A 21,026-nucleotide genomic window follows, 5' to 3' on the forward strand; every position below is an offset into this window, starting at 1 on the left:
GTGGTTTCGGGGTGGAGTTTCATCAGTACGCAGATGACACCCAGCTGTACATCTCCACCCCGGACCACCCCAACGATGCCGCGGAAGTGATGTCCCGGTGCCTGGAGGCCGTGCGAGTCTGGATGGGGAGGAACAGGCTTCGTCTCAACCCGTCCAAGACCGAGTGGCTGTGGTTTCCGGCGTCACGTCATAGCCAGTTTGTCTGGCTATCGGGGGCGAGTCATTAGCCCCCGCAACCTGGGCGGCCTCCTGGATGCTCGGCTGTCTTTAGACGATCATGTGACGGCCGTGGTCAGGGGGGCTTTTCATCAGGCTCGCCTGATACGCCAGTTGCGCCCCTTTCTGGATCGGGACGCCCTACGCACAGTCACTCAAGCCCTCGTTGTTTCCCGCCTGGACTATTGCAATGCTCTCTACATGGGGCTCCCCTTGAGGTGCACCCGGAGTCTCCAGCTAGTTCAGAATGCGGCTGCGCGGGGGATTTTGGGGGCCTCTAGATGCTCCCATGTAACACCTCTCCTGCGCGAGCTGCACTGGCTGCCGGTGGCCTTCCGGGTGCGCTGCAAGGTGTTAGTAACAACTTTTAAAGCGCTCCATGGCAATGGACCTAGGTATTTGCAAGACCGCCTCCTACCAAACACCTCCCTTCGGCCAGTCCGCTCCCACAGAGGGCCTCCTTAGAGTGCCGTCGGCCAGACAATGCCGGCTGGCGACCCCCAGGGGGAGAGCCTTCTCCGTGGCAGCTCCTGCCCTCTGGAATGACCTACCCTCCGACCTACGTACAGTTGCGGACCTGCGCCTTTTTCGCCGAGCCCTGAAGGCCCGTCTATTCCGTGCAGCCGGCCTGGCGTAGCTTGATTATGTTTCAGTGGGGGGTTTTTTACGGGTGTGTTTTTAGAACAGGCCCGTTATTTAATTCGATTTTAAAACAAACTATTTATTACCGTGGTTTTTAGTATCGCCTGTTCACCGCCCTGAGTCCCGCAAGGGAGATAGGGCGGTATATAAATTTAATAAATAAATAAATTTAATAAATAAATAAGGTCCCTTCCAGCTCTATTCTATTCTATTCTATTCTATTCTATTCTATTCTATTCTATTCTATTCACAACCGTTCCTTATATGTTTTAGCCTCCAGTCCCCTAATCATCTTTGTTGCTCTTCTCTGTATTCTTTCTAGAGTCTCAGCATCTTTTTTACATTGTGGTGACCAAAACTGGATGCAGTATTCCAAGTGTGGCCTTACTAAGGCATTGTAAAGTGGTATTAATACTTCACATGATCTTGATTCTATCCCTCTGTTAATGCAGCCTAGCACTGTGTTGGCTTTTTGGGCAGCTGCAGCACACTGCTGGCTCATATTTAAGTGATTGTCCACTAGGACTCCGAGATCCCTCTCACAGTTGAGCAAGGTACCACCTATACTATACCTGTGCATTTGGTTTTTCTTGCCTAAATGTAGAATCTTACTTTTTTCACCATTGAATTTCATTTTGTTAGATAGCGCCCAGTGTTCAAGTCTGTCCAGATCCTCCTGTATCTTAAGCCTATCTTCTGGAGTGTTGGCTATTCCTGCCAGCTTGGTGTCGTCTGCAAATTTGATGAGTTCCCCATCTATCCCCTCATCCAAATCATTGATGAAGATGTTGAAGAGCATCTTTATATATAGCTGCCCTTCTTGAACCAAACTCTGGGTGTCTCATAACCCCAAAATAAAACAAAATCTATCTACAATAATAAAACATCAAAACAAGAAGATTTGGCATCACAACTACCTTTCCCATGCAACCCACAAGTTCATCTCATCAATCTCAACCTAACCCAATGTTTGGAGAAAAAGACAGATCTTAAGTATTTTTCAGAAGGTTGAGTGGAGAATACTAATCCTCTGGGGGAAGGGTATTCCATATGACAGTTGCTGCCACAGAAATGGCATGTTTTCTAAGATAACAACATTTAACGGAGGGGATTAGGCATGCCCGTTCTATCCAATCTGAGAGGCAGTCATAAAAATAACCGAGTCATATAGGGCTTTAATCCAGTAATAATTTCACCCAGAAGAATATTGGAAGCCAATGCAACTCACACAAAAGGTGTAACATGTGTTCATGACACTAAATTCTGGATCAGTTGTAATTCCGGGTGGTCTTCAAGGGCAATTCCATGTAGAGTGTGTTTCAATAAACCAAAAGTTAGCTATTGTTTTTCAAGAAAAAAGTGTCCAACTTGATTCTATCCAGATAATTTGGAACAAGCCCCAGAATTCCCAGTGAGCATGTGTGATTTATGTTCATGTGTCCAATAGCTTTAGCAGAAATTTTCAAAGAACATACTGCTTTTGGAATATTGCAAGTCTTTTCTGGATGGAAAGAATTCCTTTAGAGGAAGTCTGTGCTGATTCCTATGCCAGTTCCTATGGACAACCATCCTTTCTACATCATATATAGCCCCAGGCTGTTTTTCCAAATCGAACTGCTGAAATTCAGTAGAAAAACAAAGAAATTTGATGCATAAGCTCTCAACAGTTTGGAGAAGGCTGTGATAGTACTCAATTAGAGATTCCCCTGGAATGTGTATTTGTTTAGCAAATCTCATTTACCTAAGCATTGTGTATCTTACCCTGCTTTGTTCAGAATACTTCTGTTAGTAACTTTTTTTTAATGATCTGATCCCTTTTAACATTTGGATCAATATTACAAACAGCATTTCATCAATATAGCAAAGTTTAACATCTGTGGTACATTTGGGAGATCAACCGGTTGGCTGAACCTTTGTGACATCTCTGCGAAGAGATCTGGATGCAGATGCCATTCCGAGTGATCCATGGTCGACCTGCTCAGGAAGTCCGCTTGCCAGTTCGCCTCCTCCGAAATGTGCTTGGCCCTGAGGGAGGAAAGGTTGGACTCTGCCCAGGAGCCCAGTAACTGGGCCTCGGCCATGAGGGATCTGGACCGGGTACCCCCTTGCCGGTTCACGTGGGCCTTTGCTAGGACTAGCTAAGGACTAGCATGTGCTGTTTCGCAACTTTGTTGCGTAAGTGGCGGAGAGCCAGGTGTATGGCTCTGAGCTCCAACCAGTTGATGTTGTGGCTCAGGTCTGCTCGGGACCATCGGCCCTGAGCAAACTGAGACCGAAGGTGAGCTCCCCAACTGAACAGACTGGCATCCGTCGTAAGTGTGAGACGGACGGGTTCCTTGAAGAGTGACCCTCTGGCTACCGCTGGCGAGAACCACGAGCGGAGGGATCTTAGGGTTTGGGTAGGAACCCTCACCTGTTGGTTGGATGAACTGGTTCCCAACCTCTGGAAGGGGAGCAGAAACCATTGGAGACTCCTGGAATGGAGTCTGGCCCAAGGGACTATGGCAATACAAGAAACCATCTTTCCCAGGAGTTGGGAAAGTAGGGCCAGCGACACTACACGTTCCCTGCATATCTTGAGTGCTAGTTCCCAGATACTGTCCCAACGCTCTTGTGATAGATAAACCAGGCAACCGACTGTGTCTATGACGGCGCCCAGGTGTAGGATTCGGGTCGAGGAAACTGTATGACTCTTTTGGAAGTTCACCGAGAATCCGTGCTGTTGAAGGACCTGGATTGACAAACTCAGGTCCGACTGGGCCGCCAGAAGGGAGGACAACTGGATGAGAATGTCGCCCAGGTAGCATTGAATGTGTACCGGCACCAGTCTTAGGTGTGCCGCAAGCACCGCCAGGATTTTGGTGAACACTCTGGGAGCCGAGGAGAATCTGAATGGTAGGGCCCTGTACTGGTAGTGGTGGCCCATATAACAGAACCTGAGGAACCGCTGGTGGTCGGGAAGGATAGGGATGTGGAGATACGCTTCCGTGAGTTCTATGGACGTCAGGAAGTCTCCTTTTCTGATGCTGCCCAGGATGGACTGGAGAGTTTGCATTTTGAATTTCCGGTATGCAATGTGGGAATTTAGACCCTTGAGGTCTAGAATCACCCTCCATCCCCCCAGAGCCCTTGGGAACCACGAAGAGGATGGAATAGAATCCCTCTCCCTTCTGACCAACCGGTACCGGTTCTATGGCTCTTATGTCTAGAAGATGATGAATGGCCTCTTGCATGAGGCCCCGTTTGATTGAATTATGTGACTGGGGGCAAGAGATGAAGCGCCCCGGTGGACTGGACACGAATTCCAGGGACAGACCGAATTGGACAGTTTGGAGGACCCAGGAATCTGTGGTGGTGAGCTCCCACTGGTGAAAAAAGAGGGATAACCTGCCACCTATGGGAGGGGCAGCCCAGGAGTCACTTGGACCTCCTGAAGGGGCGACCTCCCCCACGAAAGGGCCGCTTGCCCTGGTACTGTTGCCTGGATCTGAAACCAGGTCTGTCGGATGGACGATCCTGTCTGGCCGTGAAGGGGCAGGGAGGCTGTGAGACTCCCGAGCCTGTTCCTGGCCGAAAGAACTGCCTGCAGGTGTACAGGTAAGCGCGCCTGTCAGTCCGCCTGTTGAGATGTGTCATGACCTTCCGTTTATCCTTATTTTCAATCAAATAAGGATTTAGGACCTCTCCAAATAAATGTCCTCCTTGATAAGGGGCCGCAGCCAGGCGCCACTTAGATTTGGTGTCGGCTTGCCAATGTTTAAGCCATAGCATCCTACGTGCTGAGACATTGGATGCAATGGACTTGGATGAAAATCTGGCCGCCTGCAAAGTAGCGTCAGAGGCATACTCTGTCGCTGCGACCAGCTTACTCAGATCCTGGTGAGTACGTATCTCCTCTGGAGGGATCCTGGCTTGAAGTTGACGGAGCCAGAGGAGAGAGGTTCTGGTAAAGAAGGAAGCGAAAGAGGCTGTTCTTACTGCCCACGCCACCGCCTGGTGGGTCCTGCGGAAGGCCAATTCCCATCTCCTGTCCTCCATCTTCAGTGCCTCAGCCAAATCTCCCGACACTGTTGACGAGGACACTAGAGGGGCCAAAGGTTTGTCCACCTTTGGCACCTCCAGGGCGTCAGTCAAATCTGGCGCCGTGCTGAACAATTTTCTGTCAGTTCCTCCCAGAGAGGGAAAGGTACCCAGTGAGACCCATTGCTTCCGAACAGCACTCAGGAGGAGGGATGGACAAGGGACATGGTGTTGAGTCGCCACCGTCTAGAAGAACATCGGATTTGGGTCTGAAGTGGGCAGAGGGTCCGGTTGAGGGAGGCCTATGTTGGCCGTCGTGCTGGCCTTTCACAGAAGTGGCAGAAAAAGAGCTGGATTGAAGAGACCTCCAGGTGGAGGAGGTTCTGGAGGGTCCTCCTCCTCCGACCATGGGATGTCTGGCTGGTCTTGCTCTGCTGGAGAAGAGGCCCCGCTATACGAAGAACAGGAAGATGAGGAGGGACCATGGTACACAGGAGGCCCTGACTGGGGAAAATAAGATGGAGGTACAGATGCCATTGTCTCCGTCCCGGGCAAGCGGTAGGACCTTGTGGCAAGTGCCTGGTCAACCGCCCGAGAGATCAGAGCTTCCAGGTAATCGTCAGGGGGGAGTGCCTGTGGCAGCCATAGGGGTAAAAGTGGCCTCTGGTCCCAGATGTGCGGTGGTGATGTCATGACCCGCCCTGGGGGAAGGGGTGTGTGAAATGGGATGTTCCTGCAGGGACCATACCCCCTGAGTGGAGGTCAAAGGCCCCAGCGGAAGGTCAAAGTCCGGGGCCCCTGCCTGTTCTGTTTTTGCCCTGGCCTGCCTCTGCACTCTGGAGAATTCCTTTTCCAGGGCCTGGTGCCTCCTGCTCGCCTGTTTCTCCGCCAATTTTGAGGGCTTCTTGGAAATGGCCTTTGCCTTGGCCTTGATCCTGTCTGCCACCTCCTGTTTGGAGGATTTGTGCCTTTCCTGGCCAGAGGATGGGGAGGTGTTGGTCGTAAGTTCAGGCACCGTGGAGTCCTCCATCCTGAAGGGAGCTCTGAGAGGGAGCTCTGGCAGGGGATCAATTGGTGAGTTGGCTAAAGCAGCTGGAGCAGGGAAGGTGCGCTGCTCCCCTGGCCACTTGACCGGTAACTCAGTGCCTCCTTGATGACTTGGAGGCGACGAGGGAGAGGTCAGTACGCTCGCCGGTTGGGTCAATCTGCGGCAGAGGCCATGACAGCCAACTGGAGTGCAGCCCGCTGAAATATTTTTTGGGTGGCCAGGTCAAGGAAATTATTTGCACCAGAGAGGCCCAAGTTGTTTGAGCCCAGAGTGGCCCACTGCCGGCCTGAATTACAACCCAGGGTACCTTCGTGCAAGCGTCTGCCATGTGTACAAAATGGCAGCCGCCCGGCCTGCAAACGACAGCTAAAATGGCGGTCATGAGGTTAATGATGCCTATGCGAGTTTCGAGCGTCAAAGTGGTCAGGGAGGAAGGGGCCGGTAAGGCTAGGTTAGCGGTTGCGGCCACGACAAAGGGGTGGCTTTTGATGTAAGTAAAGGCCGAAAGGCCTGACGTTCCCCTCAGGCGAGGACGACGGGCGCGCTCAAAATGGCGTCCGCCCAGGGCGAAATGTGATCGTCAAGGATGGATCGCAATTGCGAGAAAGGGAACGAAGGTGTTTGGCACTGATGCAAGGCCTATTTCCTCACTGGCAACTGAAGAAACGGCCAGACGAGGAGCCTCCGTTCCCCTCCGGGGATCCAGCGATTGTTCGGCCCGTTCGCAGCAGCCAAAATGACGGCCGCGACGAACGAGGAGAGAAGCAATGAACCGGAGGCCAAGGGCCTCATGTATCTCTCCAGGGAAGCCGAGGAAAGATTAGGGCCGGAGTGCTGAGCCCAGCACTGAAGCCACTTAGGAAGAGGGAATTGAAGACGAAAGGCTGAAGCCTCAGCGATCTGAGCTGCAGCGCTGATCCCAGCGCTGAAGCACTGAAGGGAGAATGACAAATGACAGCTAAAGGGAGGAAGAGATGAAGATCGAAGCCTCAGCAACGGTCCCCAGAGCCCTGGGGCTATGAGAAGGGGAAAGGAAAACACCCACCCCCCTCAGATTACCAACAAACTATCTGGAGCAGCGCTGTTCCCAGCGCTGCTGAGATAGTTTTGGAGGTGAGGAAATAAAGAATCCACTAATGGGATAGACTCACTACCTGCAAAACATTGAGAGCCAAACCTGTCACGTCTCTCAGAGCTGGAGACCAAGTCAAGACTGGGTTCTCCTAGCAACAGGGGGCGTGGCACGTTTGGCTGACTTGGTCTCAAGAGCAGGAAGACAGAGAAAACCCATTGGTGGATTCTCCATCTCCTGTGCTGGAGAATGTATGTTTCTTTCGTCTCAGTGGATTAGGGAATAAAATACTCCGACAGCATACTGGCTGAGTGTTCTGGAAACTTTAATCCAAGCATGTAGGAAGGATACCAGTACAGAGAAAGCTTCGCAATTAATCCTTGGTATACCAATAACATAAAGCACCTGTTTAAAAAGTGAGCCTTTTACCAGAGGTTTGTGGTGCCAAATAATGCAGACAACAATTGGCAAATTTTATGTACATTTTTATTATTATGAAACAATTTTTATATTTCTTGTGGAGTCATACTTCACAGGGGAAAGAGTCCATTTGATTCAGGATGGGTTTTCCATCACCTGAGTTATTCTTATTTATTTAAATAGTCATCCCAATGGTCTAATAAAGGAAAGGGATAAATGTGTGTGACTTTAAGCCTCTCCATGAAAACTGGCCTCTATGTGAGCTGCAACATTAACTCAGATGAAAAGCCTTACTACCACCACCACACCAGAGAGAGATGCTTGCAATGTAACAAAGCAACATTCAACAAATTTGGCTTGCATATCTTGTTTCCATTGCATAAGCAGTTCCTCTTTAATTTCTACAAAACCAGTTCTGCAGAACAACTAAAAAAGCCAACTAAGTGCCCTCAGATGCTCCTGAGTTTATATTACACCGAAACATACAAACACTTGGGATCCACCCTCACGCTTGTGTTTAAAAAGACAGAGAAAAGAGATGACATATCCCACCTCCAGCCAGGATCAGCACACCAGATCAGCACAGCTTCTTCCTTGCACTACCAGTCACTCACAAGCCAGCCAAGCAAGAGGAAATGCTACCATGGCAACACAAACCAGGCTGCTTAAAGAGCTGGTACTTTACACATTAAGGTCTCCCTACCACAAACAGCACAACTTTCAAATAAGCCATTTTTCCTACTTTAGGCAACAGAACTAATGCAACATACAATTTCCAGCTTTTCTAAAACAACCACAATCCTCCTACCATGCGAACTCTGTAAGGTACACCCCAAAGCTGGCAAAATTTAAGTCACCTGGACAGGTACCAAAGGAAATCAAGTGTGAATAAATGCACTGGCATTCATTCTGACAGGATGGTTTACATATAAATGGAGAAATTCTTTATATTCATTTCCACTCAGCTGAACGCACGAAAAGCACTAACTAGGCAAAGAACAAATCTACACATACATCCCATTTTTCCCTCCCCATCCTCTACACATTCAGTTGGAAGTCCAAAGCAGAGTTGTACTCATGTTTGTTAGAATATAAATACAGCTCTATAATAAAAGTTGTCCAGGATTGTGCAGTTACATTTATGGTTCAAGCCATGTATGGCCGCCTTTTAAATCTCACAGCTAAACCCATGGAAAACTGGGAGAATGAAGATAGCCTCATCTCTAATTTGAAGCCTTGCGCACTTTCCATTGAATATCTATGGGGGACATAGGGAATGGCCTTGAAGCACAGGAGGAAGAGTTACTACCACAGCAACAGTAAAATAAGAAGGTCATGAATCTGTAACTGAGTAATACCGGTAAGACAGAATGTATCAAGCAAGCCTTTTCCTAGTTCACATGAAGATAAAGTGAGGGAGGAGGAAACACATTCAGATTTGGAGGCCTGTTACTATAGATGTTACAATAAAAGTAGCCCCAAAAGCATTTTTTTCAAAAGGCAACTAGACTTTGTTTTCCCTTGAAGACATTTCACTTCTCATCTAGGAAGCTTCTTTAGTTCTGAAAAGTCCAACTGCCTTTTGAAAAAGCACTTTTGGGACAATCATGACCTGGATGACTGAGAATCTCCATAGACAATAAAAGTAGTCTAAACTCATGTGGTGTTGGTTTCATAGTCTGGTCTATCTTGCGGGCTCCAGTACTCCATTTTTTTCAACCAGCTTTGTGGGATGCGACTGCTGCCCTAATTTGCAATCTCTTTGCATCTTCATTTCTCTTAAATGCATTTATTTTTATACTGGCTTTTTCTAACATATCAAACTGTACAATTTGTAATTTCATGATTACATGCTACTTCCATCAATATGTAAATATTTATCCTTATTTCCCACAAATGATTATGTTTTGGGGCTCACTGCTCATAAATAACATCACAATGTGTTTCACGATTGTCAGTTTAGTATACTTTGTTTTGTGCATTGGTTTAAAGAATGCACATTTTGTAAATTTGCAATAAAATGAGAAGTTAATTGATTTCCCACCCATCCCTAGTTTAGTCAGATGTAGTTTATGAGTCATTAAATCAAGTGTTAAGCAATAGCAAAAAAAACCAATGACAACCCACTATACTGATTATTGCTTGATTCTTGTAGCCCAGCGAATGATGCCATCTAGTTTCACTTCGGAAATCCCTCTTTACCAAAATTAATCCACATTTCTTATTAGCTATCACAAGCATTGTAAAATATACCAAGATAGTTATAAGAACAAATCCAACACATTTAGTTAACTTAAAAATCTCAAAAGCAGACAAGCTTTCAGCAGTTTTTAAAATTTCTTCACCAACTAAAGTATTAGAAAAATTAGGTTATGAGGGAATAAAAAATACATTAACCACACTGTTAGAGTTTAGCTCAAAAATGTGCAGTTACATGCAATTCTTGAATTCCTTGGATATAGTTTAAAGAGACCTTGAGAAGTTACTATTAAATTGTCATTTCCAATACACTAGGGAAAATACTACATGGCGTATATGATTGGACATTAATCTTATTAATTTTATTTTAATTAAAATGAAATGTAAGATACAGAAAATCAATTTTAGTTTTTAACCTGGCCTCATTCATTACTTTTTGGGAAACCATCCTGGCGTGTTATTCAAAGAAGTACTGTTGGAGATGTAAGCATTTATATTATACTCTACCGGTCATTGCATGCTTGGCTTATATCCAGCCCTATTATTGTATTTCTGGAATCAAGAAGAAAAACAATGACTCTTTTCCTGTTCTCAGAAAAATATAAAATGTTCTTGCAAATTATTTTTCCAGCATGACTTTTTAAGCATTCAGACCTGTCAGACCTTAAGGTTAGCTATGCGTTCCCAGGAACAGTTCTCTGCCCCACTCTGCACTTTTAAGTCTTATCTGAAAGAGTTCACAATGGCCTGCCACACCCTACTTACAGGCAAATTCAGTCACAAAGCTTTTTTTCCACCTTATGCTGAGTGAAAGAAGCCTAGGCCTTCCTCCCAACACTGAAATTGCAAATGGGGAAGGGTGGGTACAATTCTTCAACTCCAAAGATGAGTAAACACCTGAATACTTTTTTCTTTAATTATACCCTTGCTTTGTACAAGCGAAACATCTTGATTCTGAGCTGCCAATGTAATTCAATTACTATAAACACACTGGATTCACAACTCACATTGTTGTAATGTGGTTGGTTTTAGCTTAGTGGGTTGTGTGCAGAAAGAAAGTTGTTCGGAAAATTTAGAAATGGTCCATTTGGTATAAGCAAAACAAAACAGAAGTTGGCTTGACTCAGTACACAACTGCAAAATTCGCAACTTAACCTTAAGAACATAATGCCTATAAACATAATTACCCCCAAATATATTATGGCTTAACATGATGAATTGGCTTCCACAATGTATTAAGGCAATGACTGAATTCCCAAAACAGTAAACTGTGAATTACCAAACAATACAGGTAGTCCTTGAGTTACAAATATAATGGAGCCTGCCAATTACATTCATAAACTGAGGAGTCGTTGGAGTGAATCATATAAAATGAACATGAAAACTCCCTCCTTTTGCCCACGCATTCGCTAATTGGTTGCGCAGGTTGTTAAGTGCACATGAGGTATCTTGGGGGGGAGGCCATGGGGGGGGTCTAGTGATGGAACAGGCCACCTACTTAAGACCACCCAAGGCCTCCTCCAATCCACTGAGATACCTTATGCTCCCCACAATTCCCCCCCCCCCCATCCTGCTGTGCTGGGTCACAGGCCCAGTGCTTGTGGAGACTCAGCGGGGTAGGAATAAGCAGGGTGAATGTTGTGCTACAACATTCATAACCTTGTGACTGTGTTGTATTTTGGAGGGGGGGGGTGTGTCGCAACTTCGAATAGTTGCTAAGTGAACTGTCGTAACTCAAGAATTACAGGTAGTTTAGCCCTTTGTGTGAACAAATCTAGCACATTATGTGAACCCAGCCTTTATGTCTTCAATGCTCTTCGACTACATCCAAGATGCAGAAGTATTCAGGCTTGTTTTTAAATTTTCATTCTAAGAGACAGAACCCCATTCTGTTGAGTACAAAGGAAGGTATATTCAGCTATGTCATCCCAAATTTGCTGGCTCGTAATGCAGGTAATCTCCACAACTAATTACTGTTGCCGAGAAAACTATATAGATTCATATACCTTTCTTTTGAGAGCTCAAGTTGAGATACATGATGCTTCTTCCTCAAACCCAAAGTCACCTGTGAATTTCCGTTGCTAAGACTGGATTTGAACCTGCAATGCCAATCAACTCGTTACCTCAATACAAGGGCATTATTACTTTTTAAATTATAGGCAACATACTAGATTTTATGTTGTTTTAAACCTTCATGTTGATGACAACCTTGCAATATTTCTCCATGATATTAGCATCCGAAGGAAAACAGATCATCCAAAATGATGATGTATATTTAAAATTATTCCTTTTAATCTGAACTATACAAAACATATGTCCATCATAAATAAATAAATACAACACCCTGTCCAATTATGGCTCTGCCTTTCTATTCTAAATCTTTCACAGTCAAAAACATCTATCACAACACACTGGATATTTGTCATGTGACTGATTTTCACAGGTGGCTTAATGGATGGGGTTCAATCAAATAAAGATAGAAAAGATAGTCTTATCTACATGACACTGAGCCATGCAGAACTTAAAAGTTGGCCTCCAGTATCTTGAATTGGACCCAGAAGCAAACTAGTAACTAATCACATCACAGGTGTTAACACTGTCCAATCTGCTACCTTGCCACAAATGAGATAGAAACTATATATATGGAGAAGATCTGCCAGCTGCAGGTATCAAGTTGTCTATCTAAATATATGATCCAGGGTTTAAATTTTAAGACTTTTGTTTAGATTTTTTTCAATCAGTGGAAATCTGGCCATGCTGAGGCTTGGAGGCACCTGATCAATGCTTACACAACAGTTCTGTCTAGCCCAGTGGTGGCGAACCTATGGCACGGGTGCCAGAGGCGGCACTCAGAATCCTCTTTGTGGGCATGTGCGCTGTCGCCCCAGTCCTAGGCCTTCAGCTGGATTTTATAAAACCTTTTTGCTTTAGGCCTCCGCCACCATGTGCAAAAACAAAAAGGTTCAGTCAGTCAATTTCAACTTCTCGCGGGGAAAAAAAGATCTTGCAAAGTTGGAATTGATTGACTGAACTTTTTAGTCCCACCCAGTCTGCCGTTACCACCACAGCCACGCCCACCCAATGGGCCACACCCAGCCGGCACCTGATGATGCATAAGTGGGTTTTGGGTTGCAGTTTGGGCACTCGGTCTCTAAAAGGTTTGCCATCACTGGTCTAGCCTGAGAACCAGTAATTCCTGACATACCAGTTTAAGTTCTTACTGATTGGGAAAAACTTGTACCACAAATCCTGGAAAACTTCTAACATTTAGCATTAACAGTACTGAGCTGGGTGGAACAATGGCTGCCTGGGGAGAAGGTAGCTTCATAGGTATAGAAGTGGGAGAGAAACTGGTAGTGAAACTGAGGATGGAACTGAAAGGCATAATCTCATTTCCAGCTGTTCAATTCATGCAAATGTCACTTGTTACCACAGCTTTTGTGGGTACAAATATTTATCATTTGAACTCTATCAGGAATTCAAGGGAATATACACAACATTCCATCCTTCCATTTCAGCCCCCCAAACAACAATCACCTTATGACGTAGACCAGACATGTCAAACACAAGGCCTGGGGGCCGGATGCGGCCCGCAAAGTGGTTTCATGGGGCCTGCGAAGCCATCCTGGAAACAGTGAGGGAACGGCCCCTGCTGCCTTGGCCCTGGCCCAGCCGGCCGGGAGCCAATGTACAATTTTGTGGTGGCCATCTATGCTGAAATGCATTCAGTCTTAGCTCCACAAGGCCGTCCAGAAACAGTGAGGAACCAGCACCTGCTGCGTTGGTCCCGCCCCCTGGGCCCATGCTGGGGAGGTGTCACCCTTTGTGAGGAATGAAGAAATGCACCATGACTTGGCGCTTGCCCTGGTCCCACCCCCTTCTGCCAAAGACCCTCAGATCTGTCCCACTCTTGCCCAGGCTCCCACAGGCACCCTTGACGCGAACGATGTAGAGCTGGCCATGCCCACCCAGTAGGCCACACCCACCCCATCCACGCCCACCCAGTAGGCTGCACCCACCCTGGCCACACCCACCCGCCCCCCCCAAGGGCAACCGCAATGCTGATGCGGCCCTCAATGAAATTGAGTTTGACACCCCTGACATAGACTGAACTGAGAGACAGACATTGCTCTAAAGTTACTCTCTTACCAATTGGTGTTTTTTTTAATTGGGGCAGTATAACAACCATCTGTAAATACATACTCACCCACTGAGCTTTTACACCTTAGAACTGACCAACACACTAACTTCTGAACCACATAGGTTGCACGTGATGATTAAAAGATATCAGGCTGTCAAAACAGAATGTAACAGCCTTATGTTTACAAGGAGCAGTTTCCTCAATTAGGTCTTTCTCAGATGCATTGACGCTATAATGATTAGACTATCTAATCAACATAATTTGAAGTCCCAACATATCTGGAAGGCACCTGGTTTAGTAAAACCAGCATAAGGTAACAAAGACCTCAAACATGTCATATTTGTTTATGTTCTACTAAACATTTGAATCAAGGGTTCCAATAAGGAAAATAGGTTTACAGTAATTAAAAAAACACATGTAAACAACTCTAATCTCACCTTGCCATGGCTTCTCTCCACCTTTCGGAAACATTTATTCAGAGAAAGATTATGCCGGACGGAGTTCTTCCAGCCAGTAGGAGCCGTAGCAAAGTATGGGAAGCGTTCCAGAATCCAGCTGTAAATTTCTTTCACTGGCAAGCTTTTATTAGGAGAATGTTCAATTGCCATGTATATAAGAAGGCTGAAAGAATATGGGGGCTTAGATGTGGCAGATTTCTTCTTCGGATTAGAATAGCAGGAGGATGGATATGTTGGCACATTATCCCCCTCAATATCATACAGAGGACTAACAACTGGAAGACCTTCACTTCCCAGGCTGAAGTTCGTTAGGAGATTACTATTTTCATGCAGCCAGTTCAAATTGGTGAGCTCATCGTCCGCTACTTCACTATCCACAGCTGTGGCCTTTGGTCGAGCAGCATCACCTGCCTCCGGCAAGCTTCCCATTCTTTGGATATGCCTTAGACCTGCCGCTTTTTCTACTGGTGTTTCAGCTTTCTTATCCGGAGTCATTCCTGTTACTGGACCCATTTAATCTTGTAGGCCTATACATAAAAATAAAACATTAAGCATTAAAAGAGAGGTTGTTAGTGGCCCTATATTTAGTCTGATCACTGGATCATCTAGTTCAGTGGTGGCGAACGTATGGCACGGGTGCCAGAGGCGGCACTCGAGGCCCTCTCTGTGGGCACACGCGCCGTTGCCCCAGTCCTAGGCCTTCAGCTGGGTTTTATAAAACCTTTTCGCTTTAGGCCTCCGCCGCCGTGTGCAAAAAAAAAAAGGTTCAATCAATCAGTCAATTTCAACTTCTCCTGGAAAAAAAAGATCTTGCAAAGTTGGAATTGATTGATTGAACTTTTTAGTCCCACCCAGTCTGCTGTTACCACAGCCACGCCCACCCAATGGGCTACACCCACCCAATGGGCCACACCCACCTAATGGGCCACACCTACCCGGCACCCGACAATGCATAAGTGGATTTTGGGTCGCAGTTTGGGCACTCGATCTCTAAAAGGTTCGCCATCACTGATCTAGTTCAGTATTATCTAAGATTTCTATTTTAACAAATCTTCATCTATATTTTTTACAAAATATCTGACAAAAATGGGATACAGATACTCCTTGTTTACTGATTGCCTTGCTTGGCAATTTTTTCCAGTTACAACGATGATGAAAAAGTACCTTTATGACAAACCCTGCATTTACAACTTTCATAGGTCTGTAAAGCAAATAAAAGTTTGTTTATTTATTTAGAAAATTTATATTGCTGCCTACTTGCTCACAGCAACTCTAGGTAGCTTACAAACAATAAAAACACAGTAGAAAAATAATAAAAAAAACAATAACACACACACACCTCCTCCAAGTTGAAGTAAGATCACGAGTGCACAGTCACAGTTTCACTTAAGGATCACTTTGTTTAATGTCTGAGTTGCCAAACCCAATTGTGGTCACTAAATGAAGACTACTTGTAGTCTTATTAATGGTGAAGTAGTGATTTATTTAGTTTTGAATCTGTAAGTGATAGTCAGGATTCTTGGCTTTCAAAAAAAGGCATTTCACAGCAAAAATACCCCACATCTTCACAAGAGTGTGGACTCTGCTTCTTTGCAGTAGTTCTGTAAAGACTGTGCAGCCACATGAATATTTTTATTATTTATTTATTAAATTTATATGCCCCCAATCTCACTAACAAAGCGATCATATGACCAATATTGATTCCTCATGCGGCCACTCTAGAAAAGACAGCAAAGAAAAAACCTCTACAAAGTTTTCCATTCCTTAGTGCAGTGTTTCTCAACCTTGACAATTTTAAGGCATGTGGACTTCAACTCCCAGAATTCCACAGCCAGCGTTGCTGGCTGTGGAATTCTGGGAGTTGAAGTCCACATGCCTTAAAATTGTCAAGGTTGAGAAACACTGCCTTAGTGCTTAGAGGATATTGTTGCTACAAAAAGAAAATCAAGAGCTAATAGCACCCACAGAGCAAAAATTCCAAATGGTAAAATATAGCTATTCTGGTAATTATGATTATAACATTTACTATCCTAACAGCTTGAACATTCAAAGCAGACAAGCTAATTACTTCAGCAACTAGTATGAACTTGCAAGGTGGATCAGGATTATTAAAACATCCATTATCTAATCCAAAATCCACACAGACAACACTTTTATTTAGTTAGCAATGTTCATGAAATATTTGCAAACTTTTAAGTTTCCAGGAACTTTATCTTAGGCAAGATAGTAAAAAAACCTACTGTATAATGCCAACCAAAATTCAGTTAATGCAAGGCTAGCATGCCCACAGTTGAGGCTAGCAAATCTGTGATTGTCATTGAGGTTTTAGAGGCCAGAATGGCACAACTTGCCATGGCCAACTCGCTGCGAGACAACTTGCCATCGGACAATTCAACAAATACAAAAGCTAAATTAATTTTCATGGAACCTTGGCAATAATAATAAAATAAAGTCAATTCAGAAATGCAAGAGTTACAATAGTTTTGACAAAAACGTGGTCATCAATAATAAAAGTAACTGGATGAAACAATACAAGATTGAATTGTGCCATGGTGAGTTGTCCAGCAGTGAGTTGTCCCAGACCTGGTAGAGCAGGAGTCCCCAACTCTGGTCCACGGACCAATACCGGTCTACAGCCCACTGGGAACTGGGCCGTGCAAGCAGTGGGCAAGGGCACAAAGCTCCATTTGACAGCCCCCAGGCCACAGAGACAGAAAGGTTGCGGACTTCTGTTTTAAAAGCTAATCATGGTTTGAGCAAAATGGAGAAAAGGAAGATTCTGCTGGAGAAAGCTCAGAAAAGATGAGATTCATTTTGAAGAACTACAGCAGTACAGGAGATATGGGTTTATCTTCCAGCATGTCCTTTGTTTGCTTGATGTATATATTTTTAAATATTTATGAGATCTATAATCCATTAGAAAGCAATAAAAATGCTAAAACCACACAAAAAATGACTGAAAGGTGGTATTAGTAACAATGTTGCTACAACTTCCTGGTTATATGTCAAAGATATTTTTGTCAGTGTAGGCTTATTCTTTAGAAATTACATTTAGAATTTTTTTTGTTTTATTTTGCTTTCTATAACTACTCTGTGACTTTGCAAAAATACATTTAAGTTGTAAATATGTTTTTTTAATTTTTTACTGTTATATTTCATTCATAGACATATAAAAATTATGTTTAAAAATTTTCATTGCCTATTTCCATCAAGCTGGGACTTATTATCTTATTTTCCATAGAAATATCAGTCTGAATTGTGCAAATTCAAATAATATGATCATTTCATGGGATTCATTATTAGTACTAATTGGCATCTACCTGTAGTTTATGTATTAAACTCCATAATGTACTTAGGTTGCTAGTTTAGTTAGCCTTTTATAGCCGTAAATAAAAAGAAACTCCCCCTATCTTTCCAGTTATTCCATCTGTTAATAATTCTTACAACAATTACAAGCTCTTCATCTAATAATATTAAAACTGGAGGAATCTCCTAAGTGTCTTCCCTTTGGAGTTAGCTGCGATTTCCCAAAAGGCATAGGTGGTGATGGTGGTGTCATGACAAAAATTTATTATGCACTCTTCTGATACTGAGAGAAATCAGAAATACAGCCGAATGTAAGATAAAGATAGCTTATCATTTTCATCTCCGAGTTAATGTTCAGCTTTCACTGGCAACTTGCTTCCATTTAGAGCAGTGAAGAGTGAAGACGGATCCTCAACAGGGAGTCATTTAAAGAACTATAGGTTGGCTTGATGGAAATGCACCATCATTCTGAAGAAAAAATACTTAAAGTGCAGGGTATGAAGTGAGAAAAATTTGGCCATGGAAAGTGTTAACTGGCTTACGCATAATAATACTAACGGACTAACTGTACATGATGTTGCTAATACTCACCTGCACTGTCGTTGTTTGGCAGTATAATCTGCTTCTATTTCAAAATAAAGGACTTAAAAGATAATGCATATAATCTTTAAGCATATTAAACTTCCAAGAAACAATAATAAAAGTAGTAGATCTATCAATTAAATAACTAAATGCTGCGTAACTGAGCCATTAGACATAACTAATGGCTAGTCACAACATATACACCATGTTTACACAATTCCACTTTGATGTCCTCAGTTTAGGTATGCTTTGCTGTCAAAATCTGACTTGCCAACAGTGAAACACCTACTATAGCCAATATACACTAAGCTGTGGGAGTCTTTGGTGTTCTCTGAACTTGGTTATTAGCTTAGACATTTCATTATTCAAATAGTGGCTGCTGCACTGATCAGTGCATTGATATTACCTATTGGGTAATGAAATTTGTGCAAGCAAACAACCAAACTCAGCGATCACCAAGGACTCCATATCCTCGTCTATTGGATGCACCAAGCTCTTAAAAAAATAGAAGCCCTTCCAGAAAGATGGTTGGATAAGCAAATTTAATGCACCATACATTTGTGATATTAAAGTGTGAACTGAAAAAGTCTAATAAACATCGAGATTTTTGCTAATCAAGCTCAGTTTTATTTGGACCCAGCCAAAGATGCCTCCATTTAAATATACGGAATTATTTTTTGTATATGAGAACACATTTCCCAATGGGAAGGATAAACTCTGTAATACAGTTTTTCTCTAAATTAAAACACCATAAAACTTTTACCACAAATGTATTAAACTTGTAGCTTACAACAGAGCTGCAACACCATGCTTGCTGGTTTGCTGTAACCCACCTTGATTAAATTCTGCATCAAAGACATTCGGTAAGCTGTAAAGCAGCGGAATTTATATTCTTTCTCTACATAAAAGAAATACTGTCTTCATTTCACAGTAGGAACCTAGAGCACATCAGTGTGAATCAAACAGAGTTATGACATCTAATCAAGTGCAGGTTTCTATAGCAATGGCACTGTGATTTCTTCAAACCTAACTGGCAGCTGATTTGTGGCAAAATACACCATACTTTACATATGTGAACATCCACAGAAGAAAAAGCATTCTGGGAGGTTGCTGTTTTTACCATCCTGTTTCTCTCCCACGTACTGAGCTGATAGAGGGCTGAATTTCTCACAATAACGAAGGGATTTTAATTCTAGCTACCTAGTAGTGTTTCTCTCCACCTTGCCACATAGAGCTGATAAAGCCATCTAGCTTCAAAAAGCTTGGAAGGAATAATCTTAGCCAAAAACTGTTCCTTTTCACAACTTCTATTTACTGTCTCAAATACCTAAAAATTGCCATGCAGTATATAAATCCAGCTGCTGCTGTTTTATTATTTCATATATAATTTTTGAAATACTGATTTTACATACATTTCAGAAACATTTCTACCTACACAACAAATTTATGATAAAGTATTTCATTTCAAATTTCCAAAGAGTTAGTGTGCATTCCTGTTTTCCAAGCCCTTAGGTTTCATTGTTAGTCATGATGTCTGTACTAAGCAAGTAACAGTAGACCATACATGAATAGAGTGGCAAACCTATTCAGTGTTAACTTTTGAGCCAGGCATGCAAAAAGTAGAAAGAACAAAATAACAAGTCCCAGAACTTTTAATATAACACATTAATATAGTGCAACAGACATAAAACTAATTCAGGTTGTGTCCTGTTCACTTATTTGGTCTGTCCTTTCCCCTTTTTTAAAAATCTCGCCCAACACACAAAGGTTTAAAGCTTCTGCCAAATCAAAATGGCACATCTCTGCACTATGCTGATTTCAAACTAACTTCAAATTATAATCCAAGTTAGCCCTAACAACAGTTTATTTGTGATGTCAAATTAGAAAATAAGCAAACTGAATAAGGAGAAACAGATTGCTGAGGGAAGGTTAGAGACATCCTGTGAGCTATTATACGCTCCCCACTTCATACTATAATACAGAACACAAAAAGACATTTGCTCAGGTCAGATTATCTGTCCAGCCTAGTCCAGTTTTCTCCAATTAGGAACACTCCAACTATATGTGACATCGCCCATAATTCCCACCTAATATGATCACACAAGAGTAGAATTGGTCCAATTGGGAGGGTATCACATAGGGAAGGGCTAGCTGTTCCAGCTCAAACAAATGTTCTTGAATTGGAAACACTTTTCAGTGCATCCAAGCAACTGAGCATTTCTCTCCCCCTGCTTGTTTGTGAGAGATAGTCACTGTGACTTTTTTTTCTTGAAAAGCCAAATGCAGCTTTGGAACTGCCAAGCTGAACTAGTACCATGGATAATTATCAAATTCCTAATTATTTTCATTAAGCGGACATTCTATATATGTTTTAAAAATCCACATTACAAAGCTTTGCCCAAGAAAGTATATGTTGCCTCATGTTATGTCTTAGGTAGGATTTTTTCTTTCCAGTAGAAGGATCCTCTCACCTCCTTGCCCATAGTCTGGGCATCAGATCCCCTCTCTGAGAGATATGGGCGGTTTAGAAATAAGAAATATAAATAAAATAAAATAAAATAAATAACATCAGGCAGCCTGGGAAGGCTGAAGCTAGCAAGTGTGCTACATTCCGAACAGTGTCATGTTCAGCTTCCATGACTTCCTGCTTGCTCAGCATTGCACGTTCCAATCAGTGTCTGAACAAATGGACTGTGCCCTCATTACCAACACTTAAACCTTTGGCATGTAATGCTAGAGTGCATTATGTTACGATGCTTTTAGGGCGTGTGTGTGCAGAAGAGTGCAAGTGGGGGCAGGGAAGGAAGAGGAGGATTGTTACCAAACCTGTAATTATTAAGTGACATCACATAAAACTTGTTTTTGTTCCAAGCTGAACTGGTTTAATAAAAATAAGGGAGGAATTCCATGTGAAAAACAGAG

At 43.4% G+C, this 21,026-nt stretch overlaps 1 protein-coding gene across 1 annotated transcript in view; it reads right to left on the reverse strand.

Annotated features, from left to right (window-relative positions):
* FOXN2 (forkhead box N2) overlaps nt 1–21,026 on the reverse strand; it is a 52,445-nt gene that overhangs the window by 23,103 nt on the left and 8,316 nt on the right. The window contains exon 2 of the mRNA XM_015818977.1: nt 14,196–14,743. Within this exon, the coding sequence (XP_015674463.1) occupies nt 14,196–14,729 (534 nt within the window). The 5' untranslated portion in view covers nt 14,730–14,743. The remainder of the gene's footprint in view (nt 1–14,195; nt 14,744–21,026) is intronic.

The sequence above is a fragment of the Protobothrops mucrosquamatus genome, unplaced genomic scaffold (genome assembly GCF_001527695.2).
Source record: "Protobothrops mucrosquamatus isolate PMUCROS unplaced genomic scaffold, P.Mucros_1.0 scaffold835, whole genome shotgun sequence".
Taxonomy (NCBI): Eukaryota; Metazoa; Chordata; class Lepidosauria; order Squamata; family Viperidae; genus Protobothrops; species Protobothrops mucrosquamatus.